The sequence below is a fragment of the Dreissena polymorpha genome, chromosome 1, assembly GCF_020536995.1.
Source record: "Dreissena polymorpha isolate Duluth1 chromosome 1, UMN_Dpol_1.0, whole genome shotgun sequence".
Taxonomy (NCBI): domain Eukaryota; kingdom Metazoa; phylum Mollusca; class Bivalvia; order Myida; family Dreissenidae; genus Dreissena; species Dreissena polymorpha.
In genome coordinates, this window is record NC_068355.1 from 162770519 (window position 1) to 162796513 (window position 25995).

Here is a 25995-nt window from a genome sequence, read left to right on the forward strand (position 1 = left end):
AAGATTGAATACTTGTCAATTTCAGTAAAGATAAACTTATGATTCACCATACATGAGCCTTACTGTGTGAAAACCGGACTTAATGCATGTGTGTTAAGTGTTTCCCAGATAAAGACGTGTTTCTGCACCAGCTCATCAGCAGAGACACTCTGCTTTTGACCGAAAGTGTTGTCACAGGCTAATCTGGAAAGACACTTTATGCACATGCATTAAGCCTGCTATCCCACAGCAAGGTTCACATATGGTACCTGGGCACCTACTATCCCATAGCAAGGTTCACATATGGTACCTGGGCACCTACTATCCCACAGCAAGGTTCACATATGGTACCTGGGCACCTACTATCCCACAGCAAGGTTCACATATGGTACCTGGGCACCTACTATTTTCTCAGCCTGGGACCTTTCTGGGTTCAGCGTGTTCTCCAGATCGCTGTCAACCTCGGGCGACTAAAAATTAAAACAACAATTGCAACTCATTGTTTGGTGAAAAATAATATTGAACCTTGCTTTGGAAAAAAGGGGCTAAATGCATAAGCGTAAGTTTTGAATATATGAAAGCTTGTCAGATTATTATTATTATTTTTTTAGAGGTCACAGTGACCTTGACCTTTGACCTAGTGACCCAAAAATGGGTGCGGCGTGTAGAACTCAATAAGGTGCATCTACATATGAAGTTTTAAAGTTGTAGGTGGAAACACTTTGATTTTAGAGCCAATGTTAAGGTTTTATCACGGCGGACGGCGGATGCCGGATGGTAGACGCCAGATGGCAAGCTGGCTATGACAATACCGTGAGTTTTCTCCTAAAACAGCCAAGCTAACAAGAGATGTGTTTGTCAGAAACACTATGCCCCCTACTGCGCCGCTTAGATTTATTATATAAAATTTTATCATAGGCAGGTTCAGATCCCTTTTCTTGGGTAGGTCACTTTATCAGTATTAAGTGTACATACTTAATATGCAGGTAACTGACAAAGCTTACCCTTTTCAGGGATTTTGCTGCTATTTATAAAAGGCTGTAAAACGGACCAGATCCCAAAGCAAATGGACCCGATCCTAAACCAAAATTGAGAGAAAAAAACTCCTCCTTAATTTATTTTTTTTTTAAAGAAAGAAGTGTCCAATGATAATTATATCTCAATTTTATTTTATAATCATTTAACAAGGTATAGTACTATAATTTACACGAGTTTGTCCTCCTAATTTGATTTATTATAAAGAATTATACTACTTTTCACAAATCAGCGGACTTTGAACACAAATTGCATTTTTTCCGAAAATGGCCAGGAAATAACCTGATCTGTCGATATTTGTTGATAAAAAAAATCCCAATTTGGTCTATTTTTGTAAAAAAAGGGACCAACTTTGACATTTTATCAATTTAAAAAAATCCCAATGAGACCAGACTGCCAAAATGGCAAGGAAACCTCTGCTTTTTCCTGGGTAGGCCACTTTATTAGTGTTTAGTGTACATACTTATAAAGAAACTGACAACTGCTCTATGTGAAGTAAAGGTCAGGGAAGAATGGCCATAGACATACTCTCATGACCAAGCCTCACCCCTGATGTAGCTGCAGAGGCCAGGAATGAACTAGCAATCCTCAAATGTGTAGGTAAGTACTATATCCACAAACACATCAACTACAACACATTAGCTAATAGAGCCTCGTTCTTGGAAATCTGGGCTAAATGCATGTGTATAAAGCGTTATCACAGATTAGCCTGTGCTGTCTGCACAAAAGAAACTTGCCACTTAAATGGTATTTTTTCATCAAAAGGATGTCTCTTCTAACTGAAAATCCAGTGAATGGGGAAAGTGTTATCCCAGATTAGGCTGTGCATTTAGCTTAGATTTCCTAGAACAAGGCTACATGTAAACAGGTCTACTCACATCCATGTGCCTCATATTGCCGGCCTGGTTCCCTGTAGACTGGTTCCCCTCACTGGGCCCTGACGTGTCCCACGCACTCTCCTCCTCCTCCTGGAAGAGAACCCTTCCAACTATACACGATATATAGAGTTACTTTACAAACATTTCTTATACACTTCAGATCCACCATATCAAGTTATTTTATGATGTATAAAATACATATATTGCAAAGTGGCCATGGACCCAACATATTAAGTTATTTTATGATGTATAAAATACATATATTGCAAAGTGGCCATGGACCTTGTTTTCCAAACATGTACACTAGAACCTTACAGTTAAGAATTTATAAAAAGACATTTGTACTTACACTTTCTTAATTAAAGTTTGTAAAGTCATCAGTTTAAAAAATGCCTTAATTTGAAGTCAATCACAAGTGTTTGTATATTTGCACTGAAACACCAGAATAGATGTTAATAGAGTTTTTTTTAACATTTTATTCAATTGAACCCAAAAGTTAAAATCAAAAGTAAAGACAGATGCTGTCAGTAAACAGTACTAAGACTTAATATAATTAGGTCGGACGGAGCAAAGTTTTTTTCATCTCTAAGGGACTAAAATATGTCAAAATACAAAGCTTCAATTAAGACTCAATATGAAAATGAGTGCACTGAAATTCATAATGTATGACATTTGGCCTTTTTTTTTAATAAATCCTTTTTAAGTTATTTTATTGAATTAAAATGTAGTCTAATATAATTCTTGATAAATATTTAACAGTACTTCAGGAATGTTTTGGCAGTCAGCCCAAACAGCAATTTATTTTAGCCCAAGTTAGAAAAGTACCTGTATCAGCCAATTAGGGAAAAACTAGTGCAAAAAAAAAATGCATATTTAAAAATTGCATGGCGCAGTTTTCAGATTCGGAAATTGGTGTTTTTGATTAGCTGCTAACAAATACTTGATAACTGAGTACGGTCAAGTTGTCAACATAACATTGTATTATATTAACTTAGGTTCAAGCCATAGAGCTGCATAAAGAAATCAACTAAATATTGCATTTGATTAAAAAAACACCAAGAGCACCGCCTTGTGGTGCAGACCGCTCATCTATTTTTCTTTTTGAAGGTGAAGGGACCTATCTCAATCTCAATCACAAAGGAGGGAGGGGTGGAGTGGAGAGGGGTGTATAGTGCGGGGTGTGGTCATTTATTACAAAAAATGCAAAAAAATATTATTTTTTTTAATTTCATTTTATTTATTTATTTTTTGTTGGAGGGGGGGGGGGGGGATTCTTGGACGGTATTTCAAAAATAAAATAATACAAATATGTTTTTTAACCAATTTAAAAAAAACAACAATTTTTTTGGGGGGTGGGGGGTATAGTGTGAGGGTGTGGTGGTCATTTATTAGATGTTAGATGTTTTTTTAATTAATTTAATTATTTTTTAATTTAATTTAATAATTTTGGGGGTGGGGGATTCGAGGGGGGGGATGGTTTGGGTGGAGTCTATTGTGGTATGTCAGGTAAGAGTTGTTTTGTCAAAGTATCAATCAAATCTAATCATAAATAAAGAAGTTATGGCAATTTTAGCAAAATTTTATAATTTGACCTTGAGAGTCAAGGTCATTCAAAGGTCAAGGTAAAATTCAACTTGCCAGGTACAGTACCCTCATGATAGCATGAAAGTATTTAAAGTTTGAAAGCAATAGCCTTTATACTTTAGAAGTAAAGTGGATCTAAACACAAAATTTAACCATATATTTAAAGCTACTAAGTCAAAAAAGGGCCATAATTCCGTAAAATGACAACCAGAGTTATGCAACTTGTCCTTTACTGTCCCCTTATAATACTAGTAGTTTGCGAGTGTTCCAAGTATGAAAGCAATATCTATGATACTTTCGGGGTAAAGTGGACCAAAACACAAAACTTAACCAAATTTTCAATTTTCTAAGTATAAAGGGCCCATAATTCCTTCAAAATGCAAGTCAGAGTTACATAACTCTGCCTGCACAGTCCCCTTATGATAGTTAGTAAGTGTTGCAAGTATGAAAGCAATAGCTTTGATACTTTAGGAATAAAATGGACCTAAACACAAAACTTAACCAAATTTTCAATTTTCTAAGTATAAAAAGGGCACATAATTCTGTCAAAATGCCAGTCAGAGTTACATAACTTTGCCTGCACAGTCTCCTTATGATAGTTAATAAGTGTTGCAAGTATGAAGGCAATAGCTTTGATACATAAGGAATAAAAAGGACCTAAACACAAAACTTAACCAAAATTGTCAATCTTCTAAGTATAAAAAGGGCACATTATTCTGTCAAAATGCACACCAGAGTTATTTAACTTTGCCTGCCAAGTCCCCTCATGATTGTAAGTAAGTGTACCAAGTTTGAATGCAATAGCATTGATACTTTATGAGAAAAGTGGACCTAAACGCAAAACTTAACCGGACGCCAACGCAGATGCCGACGTCAAGGTGAAGACAATAGCTCACAATTTTTTTTCAAAAAATAGATGAGCTAAAAATAAATGGGAAAACTTAACTGGTTGTTTTTGGACAGCAATGATGTTCAGACAAATAAGAGTTGATTTTTCACATAAACTTACACTGTTTGAGCCCAATTAAATAATAAGATTTAACATGTTGCTTCAATCTAAATATAAATTTACTTCACAATTGGTCAAATAAGAACAGTGCTCGATGAGGGCTCATCGCCTTATATGATTTACGCATGTATAATGGGATAACCCCTGTTTCAATTGGAGGTCAAAAAGAGGCATACCCACAATTCAATTTATGAGGTCATGCCCACCTGGGTTATTACTTCCACAAAATGGAGAACGTTTGTGCTAATAACATTCTTAAACACATTATTTGTCAAAATTGGCAAAAAATTAACAACAGTTTTTGAGAGCACTAGGCTGACTAATGATTAAAGTAAATGTGAAGTGAAAGATTGTTGTAAGTGTCCAACAAGGCAGGACAGTACCGATTCAGATCTGTAAAATTATAGCATAGGGTGTTATCAATTAGTATAACAATTATTTTTTTGAATGAAACAAAGTAAACAATGTTCTACAACTGAATGTTACATGCAAAATGTAAATAGGCCAAACTTAAGTTAAACTCAGGAACTAATTATTAACAACAACTGCTAAGCTAAGAAAAATATAACTTATTTACTAAAAGTAATGCACAGTAAAGTTATAGGTGAGGGAAACAAAGGGGAACAGAGGGGGCACCTGAGGGTAGGGGCCAGCAACGGGGTGGATCTCTGCCTGGACCAGCATTCTACGGGTCTGGAAACCAACAGCTTGTATATCATGTGCAGTTACACTTTACTGAAGCCTAACTCTGGGAACACGGGGCTTAATGTATGAGCAAAGTGTTGTCCCAAATTAGCATTAGCAGTCTGCACAGGCTAATCAGGCATGCAACCATCTGCTTTCATGGTAAGTTTTGTTAAAAGGAAGTCCCATCTTAGCGAAAATCAAGTTTAGTCTTAAAGAATTGTCCTTGAGTATTCTGTGCACACTGCACAGGCTAATCTTGAACAACTGTTTACTCACATGCATAAAGCCCTGTTTATCAGAGCAAGGCTCATCTTGTTCATATCAATCAACAATCACTGTACTAAGTAACTCATCTTGTTCATATCAATCAACAATCGCTGTACTAAGTAACTCATCTTGTTCATATCAATCAACAATCTCTGTACTAAGTAACTCATCAGTTCATATCAATCAACAATCGCTGTGTTAAGTAACTCATCTTGTTCATATCAATCAACAATCACTGTACTAAGTAACTCATCTTGTTTATATCAATCAACAATAGCTGTACTAAGTATCTCATCAGTTCATATCAATCAACAATTGCTGTACTAAGTAACTCATCAGTTCATATCAATCAACAATCACTGTACTAAGTAACTCATCAGTTCATATCAATCAACAATCGCTGTACTAAGTAACTCATCAGTTCATATCAATCAACAATCGCTGTACTAAGTAACTCATCAGTTCATATCAATCAACAATCGCTGTACTAAGTAACTCATCAGTTCATATCAATCAACAATCGCTGTACTAAGTAACTCATCAGTTCATATCAATCAACAATCGCTGTACTAAGTAACTCATCAGTTCATATCAATCAACAATCGCTGTACTAAGTAACTCATCAGTTCATATCAATCAACAATCGCTGTACTAAGTAACTCATCAGTTCATATCAATCAACAATCGCTGTACTAAGTAACTCATCAGTTCATATCAATCAACAATCGCTGTACTAAGTAACTCATCAGTTCATATCAATCAACAATCGCTGTACTAAGTAACTCATCAGTTCATATCAATCAACAATCGCTGTACTAAGTAACTCATCAGTTCATATCAATCAACAATCGCTGTACTAAGTAACTCATCAGTTCATATCAATCAACAATCGCTGTACTAAGTAACTCATCAGTTCATATCAATCAACAATCGCTGTACTAAGTAACTCATCAGTTCATATCAATCAACAATCGCTGTACTAAGTAACTCATCAGTTCATATCAATCAACAATCGCTGTACTAAGTAACTCATCAGTTCATATCAATCAACAATTGCTGTACTAAGTAACTCATCAGTTCATATCAATCAACAATCGCTGTACTAAGTAACTCATCAGTTCATATCAATCAACAATCGCTGTACTAAGTAACTCATCAGTTCATATCAATCAACAATCGCTGTACTAAGTAACTCATCAGTTCATATCAATCAACAATCGCTGTACTAAGTAACTCATCAGTTCATATCAATCAACAATCGCTGTACTAAGTAACTCATCAGTTCATATCAATCAACAATCGCTGTACTAAGTAACTCATCAGTTCATATCAATCAACAATCGCTGTACTAAGTAACTCATCAGTTCATATCAATCAACAATCGCTGTACTAAGTAACTCATCAGTTCATATCAATCAACAATCGCTGTACTAAGTAACTCATCAGTTCATATCAATCAACAATCGCTGTACTAAGTAACTCATCAGTTCATATCAATCAACAATCGCTGTACTAAGTAACTCATCAGTTCATATCAATCAACAATGGCTGTACTAAATAACTCATCAGTTCATATCAATCAACAATCGCTGTACTAAGTAACTCATCAGTTCATATCAATCAACAATCGCTGTACTAAGTAACTCATCAGTTCATATCAATCAACAATCGCTGTACTAAGTAACTCATCAGTTCATATCAATCAACAATCGCTGTACTAAGTAACTCATCAGTTCATATCAATCAACAATCGCTGTACTAAGTAACTCATCAGTTCATATCAATCAACAATCGCTGTTCTAAGTAACTCATCAGTTCATATCAATCAACAATCGCTGTACTAAGTAACTCATCAGTAACCAGTAATCAATCAACAATCGCTGTACTAAGTAACTAATAAGTAACCAGTAATCAATCAACTCATCAGTAACCAGTAATCAATCAACAATCGCCGCTGTACTAAGTAACTCATCAGTAACCAGTAATCAATCAACAATCGCTGTACTAATTAACTGATCAGTTCATATCAATCAACAATCGCTGTACTAAGTAACTCATCTGTACCAGAAAACATTTTGCTTCAAAACACCAAGGAAAATCAGTCCAAAGAATGGCTTGTTTTATTCAGATTTGTTTTTAAATGAGATTTGTAGGTCACCAAATAATGTGTAAAGTCCTCCTTATACAACTTTTCATTATCATATTATATGTAATATATACTCTTGTTCACCAGATAACTTTATGATTTAAAGAACGCTCACAACTGTTGTCATTTGACATTATAGTAAGTCTTGTGTTTTTTTCAAAAGATTTATTACTCAAAATACATTTGGTAGTTGTCTTTTAACTGTTTATTTACTTGTTCACTACTAGATAATTCTTTAACTGACTGGCAAATCTTTCAATCAACTGTTTAACACATGCTTGTATTTCTTTGCCCTAAATTTCTTTCATCCGATTGGAGCATAAAACATTTTACTACTATACAAAATTATGACACTCGATGGTAGCCAGTCTACAAAAAATATATATTAATGTTTGACGATGAAAGACCAAAATGGTCTATTAACTAAGGTAATATCGGATTGTTGGAATTTTATTGCAGGCAGTTTGAAGCTGTGCTTACCGGTATATAAATAGGACAGCCATAACATTAAGAAACACAATATAAAATTCCATTGCATTTGATTTTATAAGATTTTGAAAATCAGAGTGTTTTCATTAATTTTAAGTCATTTTTATAAACAAATCATGCTACTCTGGAACACTAATAATTAAGGATGGTTTTTAAGTTTGTCCAAAAAGTGAAAGAGACATCCTTATATATTGAAACTTCAGCAACATAAAACATTGATGATATGATTGATGATACCATTAAGCAAAATCAAGGATTCAAGAGTTTATATGAGCTGTGTTCTGAGAAAACTGGGTATAATGCATGTGCGTTAAGTGTCATCCCAGATTAGCCTGTGCAATCCGCACAGGCTAATCAGGGAAGACACTTTCGGCCTAAATTGGATTTTTGCTAAGAAGAGACTTCATTAAAACGAAAAATGTCATAAAAGCGGAAAGTGTCGTCCCTGATTTACCTGTGCAGACTGCACAGGCTAATCTGGGAAGACACTTTACGCACATGCATTATGCCCAGTTTTCTAAGAACATGACACATATAATCATCAGGTGCCTCACTTACATCAGACTCCACTGGTCTCTGATTAGACGGAGGTCTCCCATTCTCAGACTGAAAAACAAGAACAAACATTCTCATAGAAAAATAATGGTGACCAGATGACGAAATAAACAGTTTTCAAATCAAAACCTTGGACCATTTTATCATCAATCAATGTAGCATTTATTATTGATAGGACTAACTGATTCCATATGCTGATGTTATGAGAAAATAATCATTTAATTAAAAGCAATATCCTAAAAGATAATTTAATAACTACTAAGTTAATTCTTCCTATGAAACCTATAAAACATTGTTGTCATGCATACAAATCAATTAATTATAGCACTAACAGCAGACAAATAATTGAATCAGAAGGCATTATAAATGCATATTCTGGTTATTCACCGTTGTCACTTACTGATAGAGACGAGTAGTATCTTACTGACTATGAGTAATATGTCTGGGTAGTAACTGACTGAAAAGGGTAATATGTCTAGGTAGTAACTGTCTTGACTATGGGGCAATATGTCTGTGTGGTTACTGACTCATTATGGGTAATATATCTTGGTGGTAACTGACTAACTATGTGTAATATGTCTGGGTTGTTACTGACTGACTATGGGGTAATTTGTCTGGGTGGTAACTTACTATGTGTAATATGTCTAGGTTGTTACAGACTGACTATGGGGTAATATGTCTGGGTAGTAACTGACTTACTATGGGTAATATATCTAGGTGGTAACTGACTTACTATGGGTGATATGTCTAGGTAGTAACTGACTTCCTACGAGTAAAAAGTCTGGGTAGTAACTGACTGACTATGGGGTAATATGTCTGGGTAGTAACTGACTGACTATGGGGTAAGATATCTGGCTTGTTACAGACTGACTATGGGGTAATATGTCTGGGTAGTAACTTATTGACTATGGGGTAATATGTCTGGGTAGTAACTTATTGACTATGGGGTAATATGTCTGGGTAGTAACTGACTGACTATGGGTAATATGTCTGGGTAGTAACTGACTGACTATGGGGTAATATATCTGGGTGGTAACTAACTTACTATGGGTAATATGTCTGGGTAGTAACTGACTGACTGGGGTGATATGCCTCGGTGGTAACTGACTTACTACGGGTAATATGTCTGGGTAGTAACTGACTGACTACAGGTTATATGTCTGGGTAGTAACTGACTGACTATGGGTAATATGTCTGGGTTGTTACTGACTGACTATGGCTAATATGTCTAGGTTGTAACTGACTGACTATGGGTAATATGCCTGGGTAGTAACTGACTGACTATGGGTAATATGTCTGGGTTGTTACTGACTGACTATGGGTAATATGTCTGGGTAGTTACCAACTTACTATGGGTAATATGTCTATGGTTAAAACAAGTGATTGCATAGTAAGATCAATGAACTTTTCATAATTGATACTGACTCTAAATCCTGAAACTGAGTCTTAATCCTGAAACTGAGTCTTAATCCTGAAACTGAGTCTAAATCATATAATCTGAGTCTAAATCCTTGACACTGAGTCTAAAGCCTTGACACTTAGCCTAAATCCTTGACACTGAGTCTAAAGCCTTGACACTAGTCTAAATCCTTGACACTGAGTCTAAAGCCTTGGCACTGAGTCTAAAGCCTTGACACTGAGTCTAAAGCCTTGACACTGAGTCTAAAGCCTTGACACTAGTCTAAAGCCTTGACACTGAGTCTAAAGCCTTGGCACTGAGTCTAAAGCCTTGACACTGAGTCTAAAGCCTTGACACTAGTCTAAAGCCTTGACACTAGTCTAAAGCCTTGACACTAGTCTAAAGCCTTGACACTGAGTCTAAAGCCTTGACACTAGTCTAAAGCCTTGCCACTGAGTCTAAAGCCTTGACACTAGTCTAAAGCCTTGACACTGAGTCTAAAGCCTTGACACTGAGTCTAAAGCCTTGACACTAGTCTAAAGCCTTGACACTAGTCTAAAGCCTTGACACTGAGTCTAAAGCCTTGACACTGAGTCTAAAGCCTTGACACTGAGTCTAAAGCCTTGACACTAGTCTAAAGCCTTGACACTTAGCCTAAATCCTTGACACTTGAGTCTAAAGCCTTGACACTGAGTCTAAAGCCTTGACACTGAGTCTAAAGCCTTGACACTGAGTCTAAAGCCTTGACACTGAGTCTAAAGCCTTGACTCTGAGTCTAAAGCCTTGACACTGAGTCTAAAGCCTTGACACTGAGTCTAAAGCCTTGACACTAGTCTAAAGCCTTGACACTAGTCTAAAGCCTTGACACTGAGTCTAAAGCCTTGACACTGAGTCTAAAGCCTTGACACTGAGTCTAAAGCCTTGACACTGAGTCTAAAGCCTTGACACTGAGTCTAAAGCCTTGACTTGACACTGAGTCTAAAGCCTTGACACTGAGTCTAAAGCCTTGACACTGAGTCTAAAGCCTTGACACTAGTCTAAAGCCTTGACACTGAGTCTAAAGCCTTGACACTGAGTCTAAAGCCTTGACACTGAGTCTAAAGCCTTGACACTGAGTCTAAAGCCTTGACTTGACACTGAGTCTAAAGCCTTGACACTGAGTCTAAAGCCTTGACACTAGTCTAAAGCCTTGACACTGAGTCTAAAGCCTTGACACTGAGTCTAAAGCCTTGACACTAGTCTAAAGCCTTGACACTGAGTCTAAATCATATAATCTGAGCCTCAATCCTTGAGAACTAAGTCTAAATCCTTGAAACTGAGGGTTAGGGTTAGTCTTAATCCTTGAAACTGAGTCTTAATCCCTGAGAACTAAGTCTAAATCCTTGAAACTGAGTCTAAAGCCTTGAAACTGTGTCTTAATCATATAATCTGAGTCTTAATCCTTGAGAACTAAGTATAAATCCTTGAAACTGTGTCTAAATCCATGAAACTGAGTCTAAATCATATAATCTGAGTCTTAATCCTTTAGAATTAAGTCTAAATCCTTAAAGTGGGTCTAAAGCCTTGAAACTGAGTCTAAATCATATAATCTGAGTCTTAATCCTTAAGAACTATGTCTAAATCCTTGAAACTGAGTCTAAAGCATTGAAACTGCAGAGTCTAAATCATTAAAACTAAGCCTTAATCCTTAGAAATGAGTCTTAATTCTTAAAATTGCATCTTAATCCTTGAAACTGAGATAAAATCCTAAAAAATTGCATACAAATTTGGTTGATTTAGGAAGGCGCACGACAAGTGAGTCAAAAGTTACAGAACCTTCTTAAGGATTCCCCGTGGAGTGCTAGGCTGCTGCCTGTCGCTGTGACCCTCAGAAAGGTCACCTTCATCATCAACTTCTTCTTCATCATCTTCATCATCATAATCGTCACTGATGTCTTGAAGATCATCATCAGCGCCTTGCAAGCCCAGATCTCGCATCATGGCTATTGACAGGGATGAACATGCCCATAACTGAGATGATTTATAATATTAATGTTTACCATTCAGAGGTAAAACACATTTGTGTGAGCTTTTCTTTGATTATAAAGGAAATTAGTCAGTTTTGTTGTCCAATGTTTTTGTTATGCTTGTATATAATGAGCTTAAATTAATATACTTGCTTCTGGTTTGATTCTCATTATCAAATAAAGGGCACCAAAACTTATTATACTCCAAGTTTAATAATCAATTTATATTTTAAAGTAAGTTTAAACTTTCCAATTTATGGTACACACATATCAGAAGTATTTACAGAGATAAGTACCTAAAGCACTCAAACTTAAAACTGAGCTTCTTTTGTTATGCATATCAGTGGGTGAAAAACAAAACTAATAATTATCATTTGGTGATGAATAATGCTAAAAGAGTAGGGAGGTTTGTAAAAAGGTTGTAATTAAGAGCTCATTTATAAAACTTGTTGTTTCGAATCCAAGTGTTCAAAAGACAGCAAAGATTGTTCTTTTAGGGTTTAAAAAAGGCAAACGTACTCACACCCATAATTAACAAACCTTGAGTTAGGAACAGATCTTATTCTCACAGAATTGAAGGTAAAAATAATTGAGCCTTGCTCTGGGAAAACAGGGCTTAATCACTGACAACAATTTCCGCACTTCATTGAATTTTTTGTACACAGGAAGTCACTAAAAAAAAAACAACACAGTCTAGGCAGCAAAAGTCGTCCTTGATTTGCCAGTGCAAACTGCACAGGCTCACTGGGACTATACTAAAGGTACATGCATTAATCCCAATTTTTCCAGAGCAACGCAACATTAAAGCTTTAGATGTTCTGATATTACTCAAGAGGAGAACAAGATGTGTTTGTGAAACACAATGTCCCCCTATATGACGTTTGACCTTGAAGGATGACCTTGACCTTGACCCTTTACCACTCAAAATGTGCAGCTCCATGAGATACACATGCATTTCAAATATAAAATTGCTAGCTTCAATATTGCAGAAGTGACATTACATGAGCAATTTTGACCCATATATTTGACCTTGAAGGATGACCTTGACCTTCCACCACTCAAAATGTGCAGCTCCATGAGATACACATGCATGCCAAATATCAAGTTGCTATCTTCAATATTGCAAAAGTATTCATTAAATAAGCGATTTGGGCCACATATATTTGACCTCTGACCTTGACCTTTCACCACTCAAAATGTGCAGCTCCATGAGATACACATGCATGCCAAATATCAAGTTGCTATCTTCAATATTGCAAAAGTACTCATAAAATGAGCGATTTTGTCCACATAATTTTGACCTCTGACCTTGAAGGATTACCTTGACCTTTCACCACTCAAAATGTGCAGCTCCATGAGATACACATGCATGCCAAATATCAAGTTGCTTTCTTCAATATTGAAATACTGCAAAAGTGTACATTAAATGAGCGATTTTGACCCATATATTTGACCTTGAAGGATGACCTTGACCTTTCACCACTCAAAATGTGCAGCTACATTAGATACATATGCATGCCAAATATCAAGTTGCTATCTTCAATATTGCAAAAGTTATTGCAAATGTTAAATTTGGCGCAAACCAACCAACCAACCAACAGACCAACAGACAGGGCAAAAACAATATGTCCCCCACTACTATAGTGGGGGACATAAAAAGCATGGTAAACAAACTCATGTAAACAAACACACTGTTAGAATACTAAATAATATGAAAGATACATTTTAATATGATACACTTTTTTATAATGTTAACTTGAAGAAAATAATGTCTATTTAAAAGAGTGTGTCACAGACTATGACACCTACACAACACATGTTCAAATACAAAATGAATGCAATAGCCATAGGACTGGCTTCCATCATAAAATCATCTTTGTATACTTCAAATGACAATGTACGATATTTTTTTCCAAAATCTGTTAAATCTTTAATTCCTCACTTCATGATCACCTTCACATGAGGGTTCATTTGTGAAATTATTCAGGGATTATTATAATTAAATTATAAAATAGAACAAGAGATGTGTTTGTCAGAAACACAATGCCCCATACTGTGCAGCTTTGAAGCCATATATTTGACCTTTGATTTTGAAGGATGACCTTGACCTTTCACCACTCAAAATGTGCAGCTCCATGAGATACACATGCATGCCGAATATGAAGTTGCTATCTTCAATATTGCAAAAGTTATGACCAAGGTTAAAGTTTTGGGACAGAATGACAGACAGACAGGCCAAAAACAATATACAAAACCCGATCATTCGATCCAGGGGCATAAAAATAGACAACTTGTGATAACACTGTCAAAACTGTTTGCAGCCCAAATCTTTTATTGATGATCATGTACACATTCAAGATATATAGCTGTACAAGTTTGAGCAAGACCAGCCCAGCAGTTCATTTTGAAGTTGAGTATACACCTTGTTTTGGCTTGAAAAATGTAGGAACAAATTAAATGACAAAGGGCCATAGTTCTGCAACTTGTGACACATATAATTCCCTTCTTCGGATCAACTACATATTTAGAGGGGGTAATCACTTGACGATAAAGATGGCGACGTCCATGCGGAGACAGGCATTTTTCGCTGTTTTATACCATGGATTACTTTTCTTAATATTTTAAATGCAGCTCACTTTCCAGCCACATAAGCAAGAAAGCGATTAGCCTTTATTTCATCTTAATATTCGCTCTTTATAATGACTTTACTTGCTACAAAATTTCTTATAGGGATCACAAAATTACAGTTTCCACACAGAAACCTCATAGTGAGTAACTTTGAGATACAAAGCGAATATTTATAGGAAATAAATCCATATCACTTTCTTATTGTTACGGCTGCAAAGACAGCGGCATTTTAAATTAAACAAAAGTATTAAAGTGTAAAAAAACAGAGAATAATACCTGTTTCTGCACGGGCGTGGCCATCTTGATCTTCACGTGATTTTAAGATCATACAGCTGTAACAGTTTCAAAATAATTCACCCAGAAGTAGGACAAGTTGAAAACACAAGCCTTGTTATTTATGGTGCAATTCCTAATGCCTACAATTTTGTGGGAGCATAAAAGTATATATCATCCATAGCAATTCCATTTTGAATTAACCCTCCTCCTCCTCGTCATCATCATCATTATCTCTATCATCACAAAAATCAGCTTCTTCATTATAACCGATCAATAATAAGAACAAAAGAATAACTAACATTGAGTGCTTTTAGAATAAAACAGCAGGGTGAAATAGTGAGTGCAGATGTTCAACAATTCAAAAAGTCATACACGTTTATTGTCAATATTGGTAACATGGAACAATTTTTTTTAATTATAAACAAGAGGGCTGTGGGCCCTAAGGCGCATAACTGAGATCCGAAAAAGTGGGAACTGAGTCATGAAGATTGTACCAAAAAAGTGACTTTTACAGTATAAACTCTTTTTTTCAATTTGACCTAGTGACCTAGGCCCATATTCACCAACCGATTCTTAGACTTAAGAATAATGAATAGACTTAGAACCAAGAAAAATGTGTTCAGTGTTTGAATGTTTGCAAGCTAACACTGGTGATTATGTCATTTACAAAATGTTCTATAAGAATTATGATGTGGATAGAGGTGGTTAATTCCATGTTTGACTCAAAATTAAAGAAATTTTTGGATATTCTAATTTAAAGAATTTTCTTTATTCTTAGACTTAAGTCTAAGAATTGTTTGGTGAATAGGGGCCCTGGTTTTTTGAGCCCAAGTGACTTAGTTTCAATCTCAGCAGAGATTTCATTGGGACAAATGTTCTGACCAAGTTTCAAGAAGATTGGTCAATAAATGTGGCTAATATAGTGTCAACAAGTTTTCAGAACAGCCATCTAAGGAAAACTGCCCCCCCCCCCCAGTGCCCATGTTTCAACAAACCAGAAGAATATTTTTACTCTACGGAAAATTCATTAGAAAAAGTGTTCTGAATAAGTTTCATTTTGATTGCAATAAAAATGTGAGTGCCAACAAGTTTTACTATAGCCATAGAAGAAAAAAATCTCACGACCCTTGGCGGCCACGTTTTTCTACAAACCATAACCATTTTTGAACTCAACAGACAGGGCTTGACACTAACTAAAAACCCGTCTGAGACGGGTGATGCTCCCCAAAGTTTTTTTTGTCACAATATTGCACTATATATTCAGATAAAAGACTACATCTTGAGGGGCATAACTTTGGACAAAATAATACGATAGATGGTTAAGCAACTTAAAAATTTCAAAGGGCCATAACTCTCTAAATAAATCAGCTAACCAAAACCCACAAATAACATGCGCATCTCCTCAAGGTAGTTAAGCTAGCTTCCCATAAAGCTTCATTGTATTCCAGTCAGTGGTTGGGGAGAAATAGCCCGGCAAAGAATTGCACTATTATAATGTACAGTTTATAGAAAATTTCAAAGGGCCATAACTCTGTGAAAAATCATCCGACCAAAACCGGCTGATAATATGCACATCTCCTGTTGGTAGTGAAGCTTCCCATTACGTTTAATTGAATTGCCGTAATAAGTTGCTGAGATATAGCTCGGACAAGAATTGCACTATATGTACAATGGAAAATTTCAAAGGGCCATAACTCTGTGAAAAATCATCTGACGAGAACCGGCTGATAATATGCACATCTCCTATTGGTAGTGAAGCTTCCCAAAAAGTTTCACTGAATTTCAGTCATTCGTTGCTGAGAAATAGCCCAGACAAGAATTGCACTATATGTACAGTTAATGGAAAATTTCAAAGGGCCATAACTCTGTGAAAAATCATCCAACCAGAACTGGCTGATAATATGCACATCTCTTCTTGGTAGTGAAGCTTCCCATAAAGTTAAGTTGAATTCCGGTGATTAATTGCTGAGAAATAGCCCGGACAAAAATTGTGTACAGACGGACGGACACACGCACAGACAGACGAAGCAGCGACTATATGCTCCCCCCAAAAGTTTAGTTATGAACATATAAAGTTGTTTTATTGATGAAAACTGCATTCCGCCAGTATTTCACAATAAGCTGGCCAGGATTTTTAACTAATCCGACAGATCAACCAAATTTCTAGTTTCACTGGTCCTTCCTATTTTTTACTGACTCCGGATCAACGGACCACCGCTAGTGTCGAGCCCTGGCAGAGCTTTCATTAGAAGAATGTTCTGATCAAGTTTCATAAAGATTGGATTATAAATGTGACTTCTAGAGTGTTAACATGGTTGAACTATAGCCATATAAGGAAAAATGCCCTGCTCATAGCAGCCATATTTTTCAACAGACTCGAACCACTTTCAAACATATCCAAGATATCGTTGGAACAAAATTGTTCTGAATAAGTTTCATGAAGATTGGAAATAAATGTGGCTTCCATGTTGTTCAACTAACCAGAACCATTTTGGAACTTGCCCAAGATATCATTTGGATACTTGTTCTGACCAAGTTTTATAAAGATTGGACAATAAATGTGGCCTCTTGAGTGTTAACAAGGTAAATGTTGAAAATGCACGACAGATGACTCACAACAGAAGAAGGACAAAAGGCGATCACACAAAAAAACTACATTTGTTGTACGCCATTACAGTGAATGCACTTTTCAAAAGACAATTCTCAGCCAAAAACGATGACAAATTAACAAATATTGTACATAAAAATCACAGCAAATCAATCCACCACCAGTTGACATTGTGATTGAGGGCCACACACAAATGTGATGTGAATGAAAGTGGAAACTAACACTGGTCCCATATACAACTTGGCACATACACATTAAACTGTGATGACAGCAGCACAGTTGTCTGGGGGAACCATCAACACTAGCTTACCTCTTTCTGTATTGACATAATCATCATCTGTGACAGTCAAGTGTTATGTTAATAAAATATTTCAATAGCTCTTAACCTTTAACCCGTTCCCCAATTAGAATCAACGTGAAAATGACTTTTGCAATCAGCATTAAACCAGAACATCATGCGAGTTACTGGCAGTCTGTTCAGGTTTTATGCTATTTGCTGCTCATCAGTAATTAAGGGTTGGAAATTAAGCATTTAAAACTTGAATTTAGTAAGAAAAGTATTTAATTAAGTGATTTTTTTAAGGGACTACAAATGTGTCAAAATACGTATCTAAGGGGTAAAGGGTTAACTTTGTTTGATAATATTGGAAAATTAATATCCTTCTAGAATGAAGTATAGCAAGATTGGAAAGAGAAACATCTAAATCTAAAAAAACAAGGGCTGTTTGTGAAACATGCATGCCCCCCCATATGGGCTGTCAGTTGTAGTGCCAGCCATTGTGTGAATACGTTTTTTGTCACTGTGCCCTTGACCTTTGACCTAGTGACCTGAAAATCAAAATAGGTCATCTGCCAGTCATGATCAATGTACCTATGAAGTTTCATGATCCAAGGCCTAATTATTCTTGAGTTATCATCAGGAAACCATTTAACTGTTTTGAGTCACTGTGACCTTAACTTTTGACCTAGTGACCTTAAAATTAATAGGGATCATCTGCCAGTCATGATCAATGTTCCTATGAAGTTTCATGACCCTAAACATAAGCATTCTTGCGTTATCATCTGGAAACCATTTTACTCTTTCGAGTCACTTTGACCTTTGACCAAGTGACCTGAAAATCAAAAGGGGTCATCTGCCAGTCATGATCAATGTACCTATGAAGTTTCATGATCCTAGGCGTAAGCATTCTTGAGTTATCATCCGGAAACCATTTTACTATTTCGAGTCACTGTGACCTTGACCTATGACCTAGTGACCTGAAAATCAATATGGGTCATCTGCCAGTCATGATCAATGTACCTATGAAGTTTCATGATCCTAGGCCAAAGCGTTCTTGAGTTATCATCCGGAAACCATCTGGTGGACGGACCGACCGACGGACAGACCGACACGTGCAAAACAATATACCCCCTCTTCTTCGAAGGGGGGCATAAAAAGGAAGTGAAAAACAGAAGACAAATTAAAAATATATGAGGCACCTTCTGGGAAAACAGGACTTAATGCATGTTTATTAAGTGTTGTTCCTGATTGTGTCTGTGCTGTCCACACATGCTAATCAGGGACGACACTTTCTGCTTGAATTGTGTTGTTTGTTTCAAGGAATCTCTTCTTATCAAAAATCCAGTTTAAGTGGGAAGTGCCTGCCATTATTAACAAGCCCAGCCTGAAAAGGTTTATCTGGGAGGGCACTTTGAGAACATGCATTTAGAACAGTTTTTCCAGAGAGCGGCTAATATATATGAGATAAAGCTGCAAATGTAGAGGTTCCTCTGTAAGAAAACTTACATCTACGTACTTAGCGTATGAATTGTTAACAACTGATATAGTACAAGAATTCAAAGCATAGAATAGTATCTAGCAAACTGTACAGAGTTAATATTCTTTGAATATCTGGTGATTGAGCCACAAAGTGGGAAATGGCTCTTATGCCATATGCGGCCAGCGTAGCTCAAGACTAGACTGTGCAATCGCGCAGTCTTGTCAGAAGCTAATATGTCTGGTAATGAGACCATGAAACCTTGCCTGACTTTACAGTGAACAGGGAAGCTCCTGACCTGACTGCTGATGCGCAGGCTGGGCTGAGGCTACTCAGGTCACATATGGCATAATACTCATTTGGGCATAACGCGGCTCAGTTATAGAAGTCTTTAAGTCAATAGTCTAACTAAGCATCCTAAATCTAAAGTAACACATACCAGGTTGGAACGATGCTGAATCAGCAGAATTTCAAAAAATAACATTTTCGTCTTAAAAATAACAACATTTTTAACAATCACTATGTTCCTTTTGATAATGATAATAATTTATTGACAATGATTAAACATCAATAATAGCTGAGAAATGTTGTGACAGTTTTCAGATATCAATTAGATCTACAGACATTAGTATAGTTATCAATAAATTTAAAACCTTAATTTTATAATAAAACAATACAAATCAAGATTCAAACAAAAAATTCATTTAAAATCCACTTATGGGTGACACAAAAAGATGCTACTTAACAAGGTGATTCCTTCAAAAATGGCTGCTTTTATTAAAAAGTTATCAAATATGAAGTTTGAATTTCTTTTTTAATTGCTGCTTTCACATGCCTTTTGTTATCATATATTACACAAAGAGCCTATACAAGAGCCTTAATGTTTCCCTACCTTGAAATTTGTCCTGAGATAGTTTTCCTGCGGCTGCTGCTGCAGAAGTGGTTGCCGTAGGAACATATCCATCAGCTTCCTGAAGTAAACATTAAAAGTAAACTTTTTTTTTTAATTGACACATAAATGAGGGTTCAAAGTTCTGATTATGGGACTTTCAATTAACATTTCTTTAACAAACAATTGTTGCATGCAAGCATTAACATGCTCAAGGTACAAAACATGGTGAGGTATACAAATAAATTGTGACATAGCCTGGAGCTGGCTTATTCTGCCATTGGTCAAATAAGCAAGTGGCTAGCTATTAGCCAAGTTGGCTAAAGAAACTATATATTTTGGCTACAGCTTTTTCTTCATAAATACCCTTAAAGGGATCTTTTCACGGTTTGGTGAATTGACAAAATTGAAAAAAGTTGTTTCACATTAGCAAATTTTCGGTTTAGTTATGATATTTGTGAGGAAACAGTATTACTGAACATTTACCATGGTCTAATATAGCCATTATATGCATCTTTTGACGATTTAAAAACCTAAAAATTATAAAGCGTTGCAACGCTCAACGATTGAAAAATTTGGAGAGTTCTGTTGTTGTCGTTTAAATTTGTGAAACTACGAAGATTGCTTATATAAACTATAAAATACGCATCTTATGCATGCTTGGCAGGATAGCTCAGTTGGCTAATGCATTTTTACTTCAGGATTCCGGGGGTCACTGGTTCGAGCCCTGCTGCGGGCTATTTTTTTTCCTTTTTTAAATTTTATTTTTGATTTTTTACTGTAGCTTTTAAAATTTAATGTTTACATTGATCAATATAAAGCATTTAATGACAAACCTCAAAACATGCCAAAATCTGTGAAAAGGCCCCTTTAATATAGATAAATTAGAAAGAATTTTGCTAAAGAGAGGCTTATGTTGCTAAAGACAAGCCAGAGGAATCCCTGCGAATTATTAATGTGCAGAACAATGCAAATAAATCCAGAAATCCTAAGATGTAATCTATATTGCCAGTAGAACACAAAGTTTGGTACAAATGCTTACATCTTGAGGGTTGGCCATCTTGGGTCTCTTGGATGGCACCGCCTCTTCCTCCTCCTCCTCCTCATCCTCTATGTCTGTGTCATCCTCGTCAGTCTGTGGAGAAATGTAGGGAGCAGGTGATTAGAAATGAGCTGGGTTTTGAAAAAACTGGGCTTAATGCATGTGATTAAGTGTCATCTCAGATATGCCTGTGCAGTCTGCACAGGCTAATCAGGAACAACACTCTGCCCCTAAACTGGATTTGTTTACAAGAGACTTCCTTAAATCAAATAATACCATTAAATGCAGGAAAGTGTCATTTCTGCGCAGACTGCACAAGCGTATCTGCAGGACAAACATTTACATGCATGAAGCCTTGTTTTGCCAGAACAAGGTTAAAATACTGGGCAACAATTTATTTTAGTCAGCACAAAATTTCATCTACAACTTCTGATTTAAACAAAAAAAGGCGCCAGTCAATATAAGATTTGTTTGAAATACATGTCCGCGATAAATCGCGGTTGCGACGAATTGTGGTGGGGAAAAGAGAGGACAATCGGGAGTCCTGTTTGTCACATGACAATTAATTAGTCTTTTCTTACCAGGTTATAGTAATGGGCCCTTATTATTGTATGCCATTGACAAGTTCATTGTTATCATTAGCAGATTAGCGGGACCGAATTACCGTTAATAAGTGTTTGAAACAACGAAGCCAATTGCAAATTAGTCAACACCCTTCAAAAACATTATACACACAATGGGTAATGAAGTTGTAAACAATTAGTGCTAATCATTACTATTCTACATTAACAAATTTGATACAACTTAATTGCGTCAGCGTTTTACAGCAATGCCACGTGTCAGTTACGTACACAGTGTAATGTTCACCCCTTTGTGTCAAAACCGGATTTATCTTTACTTCGAAACAGACGAAGTATGTATGCGTGTATTACATTGGATTTTAATGTCTCATGCCTACGGTAATACAGTCTTAATTCTGTCTAAACATTTGACATAATTATTATTCGTTAGGATCTAAAATTCTTCACTCAGTCCACTGCCGAAATAGACAAAAATTAATGCCTGACAATTAATATTGGTTTCACAGTAATTTGATTTTAATTATGAATATTTGTTTATAAATAGCTTGCCATCATGAACAAGATACTTATAAACTGTTTTGGCATAAATTATACACTTGAATAGTGTTTAATATTTGTACTCTGTTTTGTTTGTGCTGTAGGTTTTTTTCACAACATAAATAACAACAAAACATTGAGATAGTGGCCTATTCTTGTAAGGACCTCACTCTGGGAATACAGGCTTTATGAGCTTAAAGTGTCATACCAATCAGAGAAAACAGTTTCCTTCTAGAATGGATTTAAGATACTATACAAGCAGAAAAATTTATCCCTGATTAGCCTATGCGGACTGCATATGCATAAAGCTCGTTTTTTCCCAAACAGCGGCTCATTTGTATCATTCATAAAACAATTCACACATGTAAGTATACTGAATCTTTATCTACCTATGTCTCATGCTCTGAACACAATTTCTACGTATTAAGCTATCTACACAGAGTATAAAATAATATGGCTACAAGACTCACAATATTGCGCACGTCCTGTTTGTTACTGAAGGACACGCGCCGCCTGATGTCCTCCCCGTCCTCGTCACTGTCATCCAAGACATCCTCATCAACTGAGGTATTGGACGCGCCCGAAGGCTGCTTTTTGACTGGGATTTTTGAGGGTGAAGACGTCTTCGGCCCGTTCATAACTTGTGGCGAGTCCCTCAGATCGGCGTCTGGGGTTGGAGTACGACTGAGCATGGGCCGTGTTATCCCACCTGGAAACAATGACATGAAAACGTCATTTACAGTTAAATCAAAAACATTCCTCGGCATGAAATTTTGTGTGTGCTATTTTTTTATGACTTTTTTCTGGACACATACATTTGTGGATTTCTGGGGTCACAAAAAGAGGAATTTGCGACGATCATTTTCCAATGTCTTTGTGTTAAACGAATGGGTAGCTCAAACCACAAAGTCAACAAAAATAAATGTCCCACAAATAATAATGATATAAAGTATTTAATGTATTTCCAACTTGATACGCTTTGTTTAAAACCCAATGCTGGCATTGCAATGAGGGAAGTGTTTTTTACTTCCTTTAATCCTCCAGAAAAATGACAAAATTAGGTTATAAGCAATTAAAAAAGAATGGCATAAACATTCACTAAAACCTTAACTATGTGTTTTGACGTTAACATTTGGAAATGGCATTAAAAGTGAATGATAACCACAAAAAGAATACATAAAACCAGTCGTGTTCGGAGAAAACTGGGCTTAATGCATGTGTGTAAAGTGTCATCCAAGATTAGCCTGTGCAGTCTGCACAGCTAATCAGGGACGACACTTTCCGCCTAAACTTGATTTTCGGTAAGGAGGGACTTCCTTGAAACTAAAAATTCCATAAACACGGAATGTGTCATCCCTGATTAGCCTGTGAGGACTCCACAGGCTAATCTGGGACAACACTTTACGCACATGCATTAAGCTCAGTTTTGTCAGAACACGGCTTATTTAAAACTAAGTTTTAGGTCACAACCATTATACAAAAAAAAAAAAAAAATTAAAAGAAAATATTATTCTGTTATACACAGTTAAAAAAATACAAGATTCAATAACAGCTGAAGCATCAAGCTGAACAGAAGCAAAAACATCAAAGCAATGAGAAGATCAAACTTAATATTAATTATATGCAATCAACATCAAATGATAACATTAGTACAATTGCATTATGATTTTTTTTTAAACATTAACTCTGTAAAGTAAAAAAAAAACTTAATACAGTAATACTCAATTACAAAATAAATTATTTGTTTCGTGAATTATTTTAATATTGATATTAAATAATATTTTATGATAAAATATATAACATCATTGTTAAAAGTGAGTGTGTTTCTTTTACAAGCCTTTTATTATTTTTCCTACTTTGGCATGATCCAATCTGTCATGGTATGCAATGGCTCAAAATTATAAACCGGCAATACATTTAACTTATGGAGAGTGAAACAATTATAAATCTACCATAATACACGCTAAATACCGAAACCCCTATCACAAAATTAAACAACCAATGTGCCACCAGAAATACCATTGCTACCATAAAGAAAAATATTACTCTACCACTTATTCTGAAACTCAGAAGCCACTTCCGCCTTTAAACTGTATCAAAATAAAATGTTAGAGCATGAATGGCTATAAAATGTGTTTTGTTCTGTGAAAATTAGGCAAAATGCATGTGCGTAAAGTGTTGTCCCAGATAAGCCTGTGCAGTCCACAGAGGCTAATCAGGGACGACACTTTCTGCTTTATTGATATTTTTTCATTTAAAGGAAGTCCTATTTTACCAAAAATCTAGTAAAAGCGGAAAGTGGCGTCTCTGATTAGCCTGTGCAGACTGCACAGGCTAATCTGGGAAGACACTTTACGCACATGCATTATGCCCAGTTTTATCAGAACAAGACACAAATTTACTGTGCTATAAGGAGGAAATTTAAGATATATGTGGTACACATGCCAACTTTTGCACTGCCGAAATAAGTTACTAGTACTTATTTTTACCTTTTTTTTAATGTTTTAGGGTCAAGTTAAAATTAATAGAATTAAAAATGACTGTTAACTGTTATAAACAGTTCAAGTTCCCTGCTCATAATTTATTCACACTTGTGCTTAGAGAAAATGTATTGCCCTGTAAAATTTCATGACTAACTCAAAAGATGAAATATGAATTTTGTGTATGAGCCGCGTCACACCAAAATGGGTCTTGTGCCATATACGGCTAGTGTAGCTCAATAGATCAGCCTGCTCAGTCTGGCAGTCTGGTCAGGAGCTACCCTATAGGGTTTTAAAGTCACTAAAGGTTTTGTGGTCTCATTTGCGGTCAGTGTAGCTCCTCACCAACTGCGTGAATTCACAGCCTGATCTGCAGCTTAGGTAATGCTGGCAGCAAAGGGCATAAGAGTCTTAGACCATTTTGCACATGACATGGGTCATATATACAAATATTCTGATTACAATTTTTTTTTTCAAAATGCAAGATTGCCCACTAGAGGCAATGTGCACCACACAGTTGCATAAGGGCATAAAGATTTGCTACAGAACACCTAGAGTGCTGACCAGACACCCTTAATTGAGTGACTATTTAAGTTCAAGGTCACCTGCGCTGACAAGCACTTTGCTAAACGGGGAGGATTTCCTTCGACTGGAGTCCGCTACTACAAGCAACACAAGCAACATTGGAATGGCTGCACAGAAGTTTTAAATATAATGTGCCATGTCAAAATATTAAAGCAAAACCAGCATCATAAACAACATTTATAGAAACAGAAGTTTAATATATGAGTATACCATTTCAATTTTAATTTACCAAAAATAGAATAAAAAAACAACAACAACATTTATATGTTGAAAACTTTTGAAAATAACCTCAAATGTATATAAAATATTTAACAAAAATATATTAAAACGTACACACCCATGTTTATTTGGAAACTCTAAATGAGAACATTCAATAGAGATATGTTTTACTTTGTTTACATGAGGAAGGACATACTGCTGAACTTCAAGAACAAATGATTAGCTTTACAAAAGCAGAATATCAGGTAAAAAAGTATTGTATTATAGTAATTGACTGATAACTGTCAAGCAATGATGTTTGCAAAGCTGACATTCTCTGTTAACCCATTACCACTTAGATATGTATTTTCACGCCTTTG

General features: G+C 35.9%; 1 protein-coding gene across 1 annotated transcript in view; it reads right to left on the bottom strand.

Moving 5' to 3' along the window:
* The window catches only part of LOC127863588 (ankyrin repeat domain-containing protein 26-like), a 133761-nt gene that overhangs the window by 64128 nt on the left and 43638 nt on the right, over window positions 1-25995 (bottom strand). The window contains exons 10-18 of the mRNA XM_052403192.1: window positions 22823-23061; window positions 21235-21327; window positions 20196-20274; window positions 17857-17883; window positions 11844-12010; window positions 8633-8680; window positions 5122-5178; window positions 1893-1982; window positions 372-449 (exon numbers count right to left, since the gene is read on the bottom strand). Of these exons, the coding sequence (XP_052259152.1) occupies window positions 372-449; window positions 1893-1982; window positions 5122-5178; window positions 8633-8680; window positions 11844-12010; window positions 17857-17883; window positions 20196-20274; window positions 21235-21327; window positions 22823-23061 (878 nt within the window). The remainder of the gene's footprint in view (window positions 1-371; window positions 450-1892; window positions 1983-5121; window positions 5179-8632; window positions 8681-11843; window positions 12011-17856; window positions 17884-20195; window positions 20275-21234; window positions 21328-22822; window positions 23062-25995) is intronic.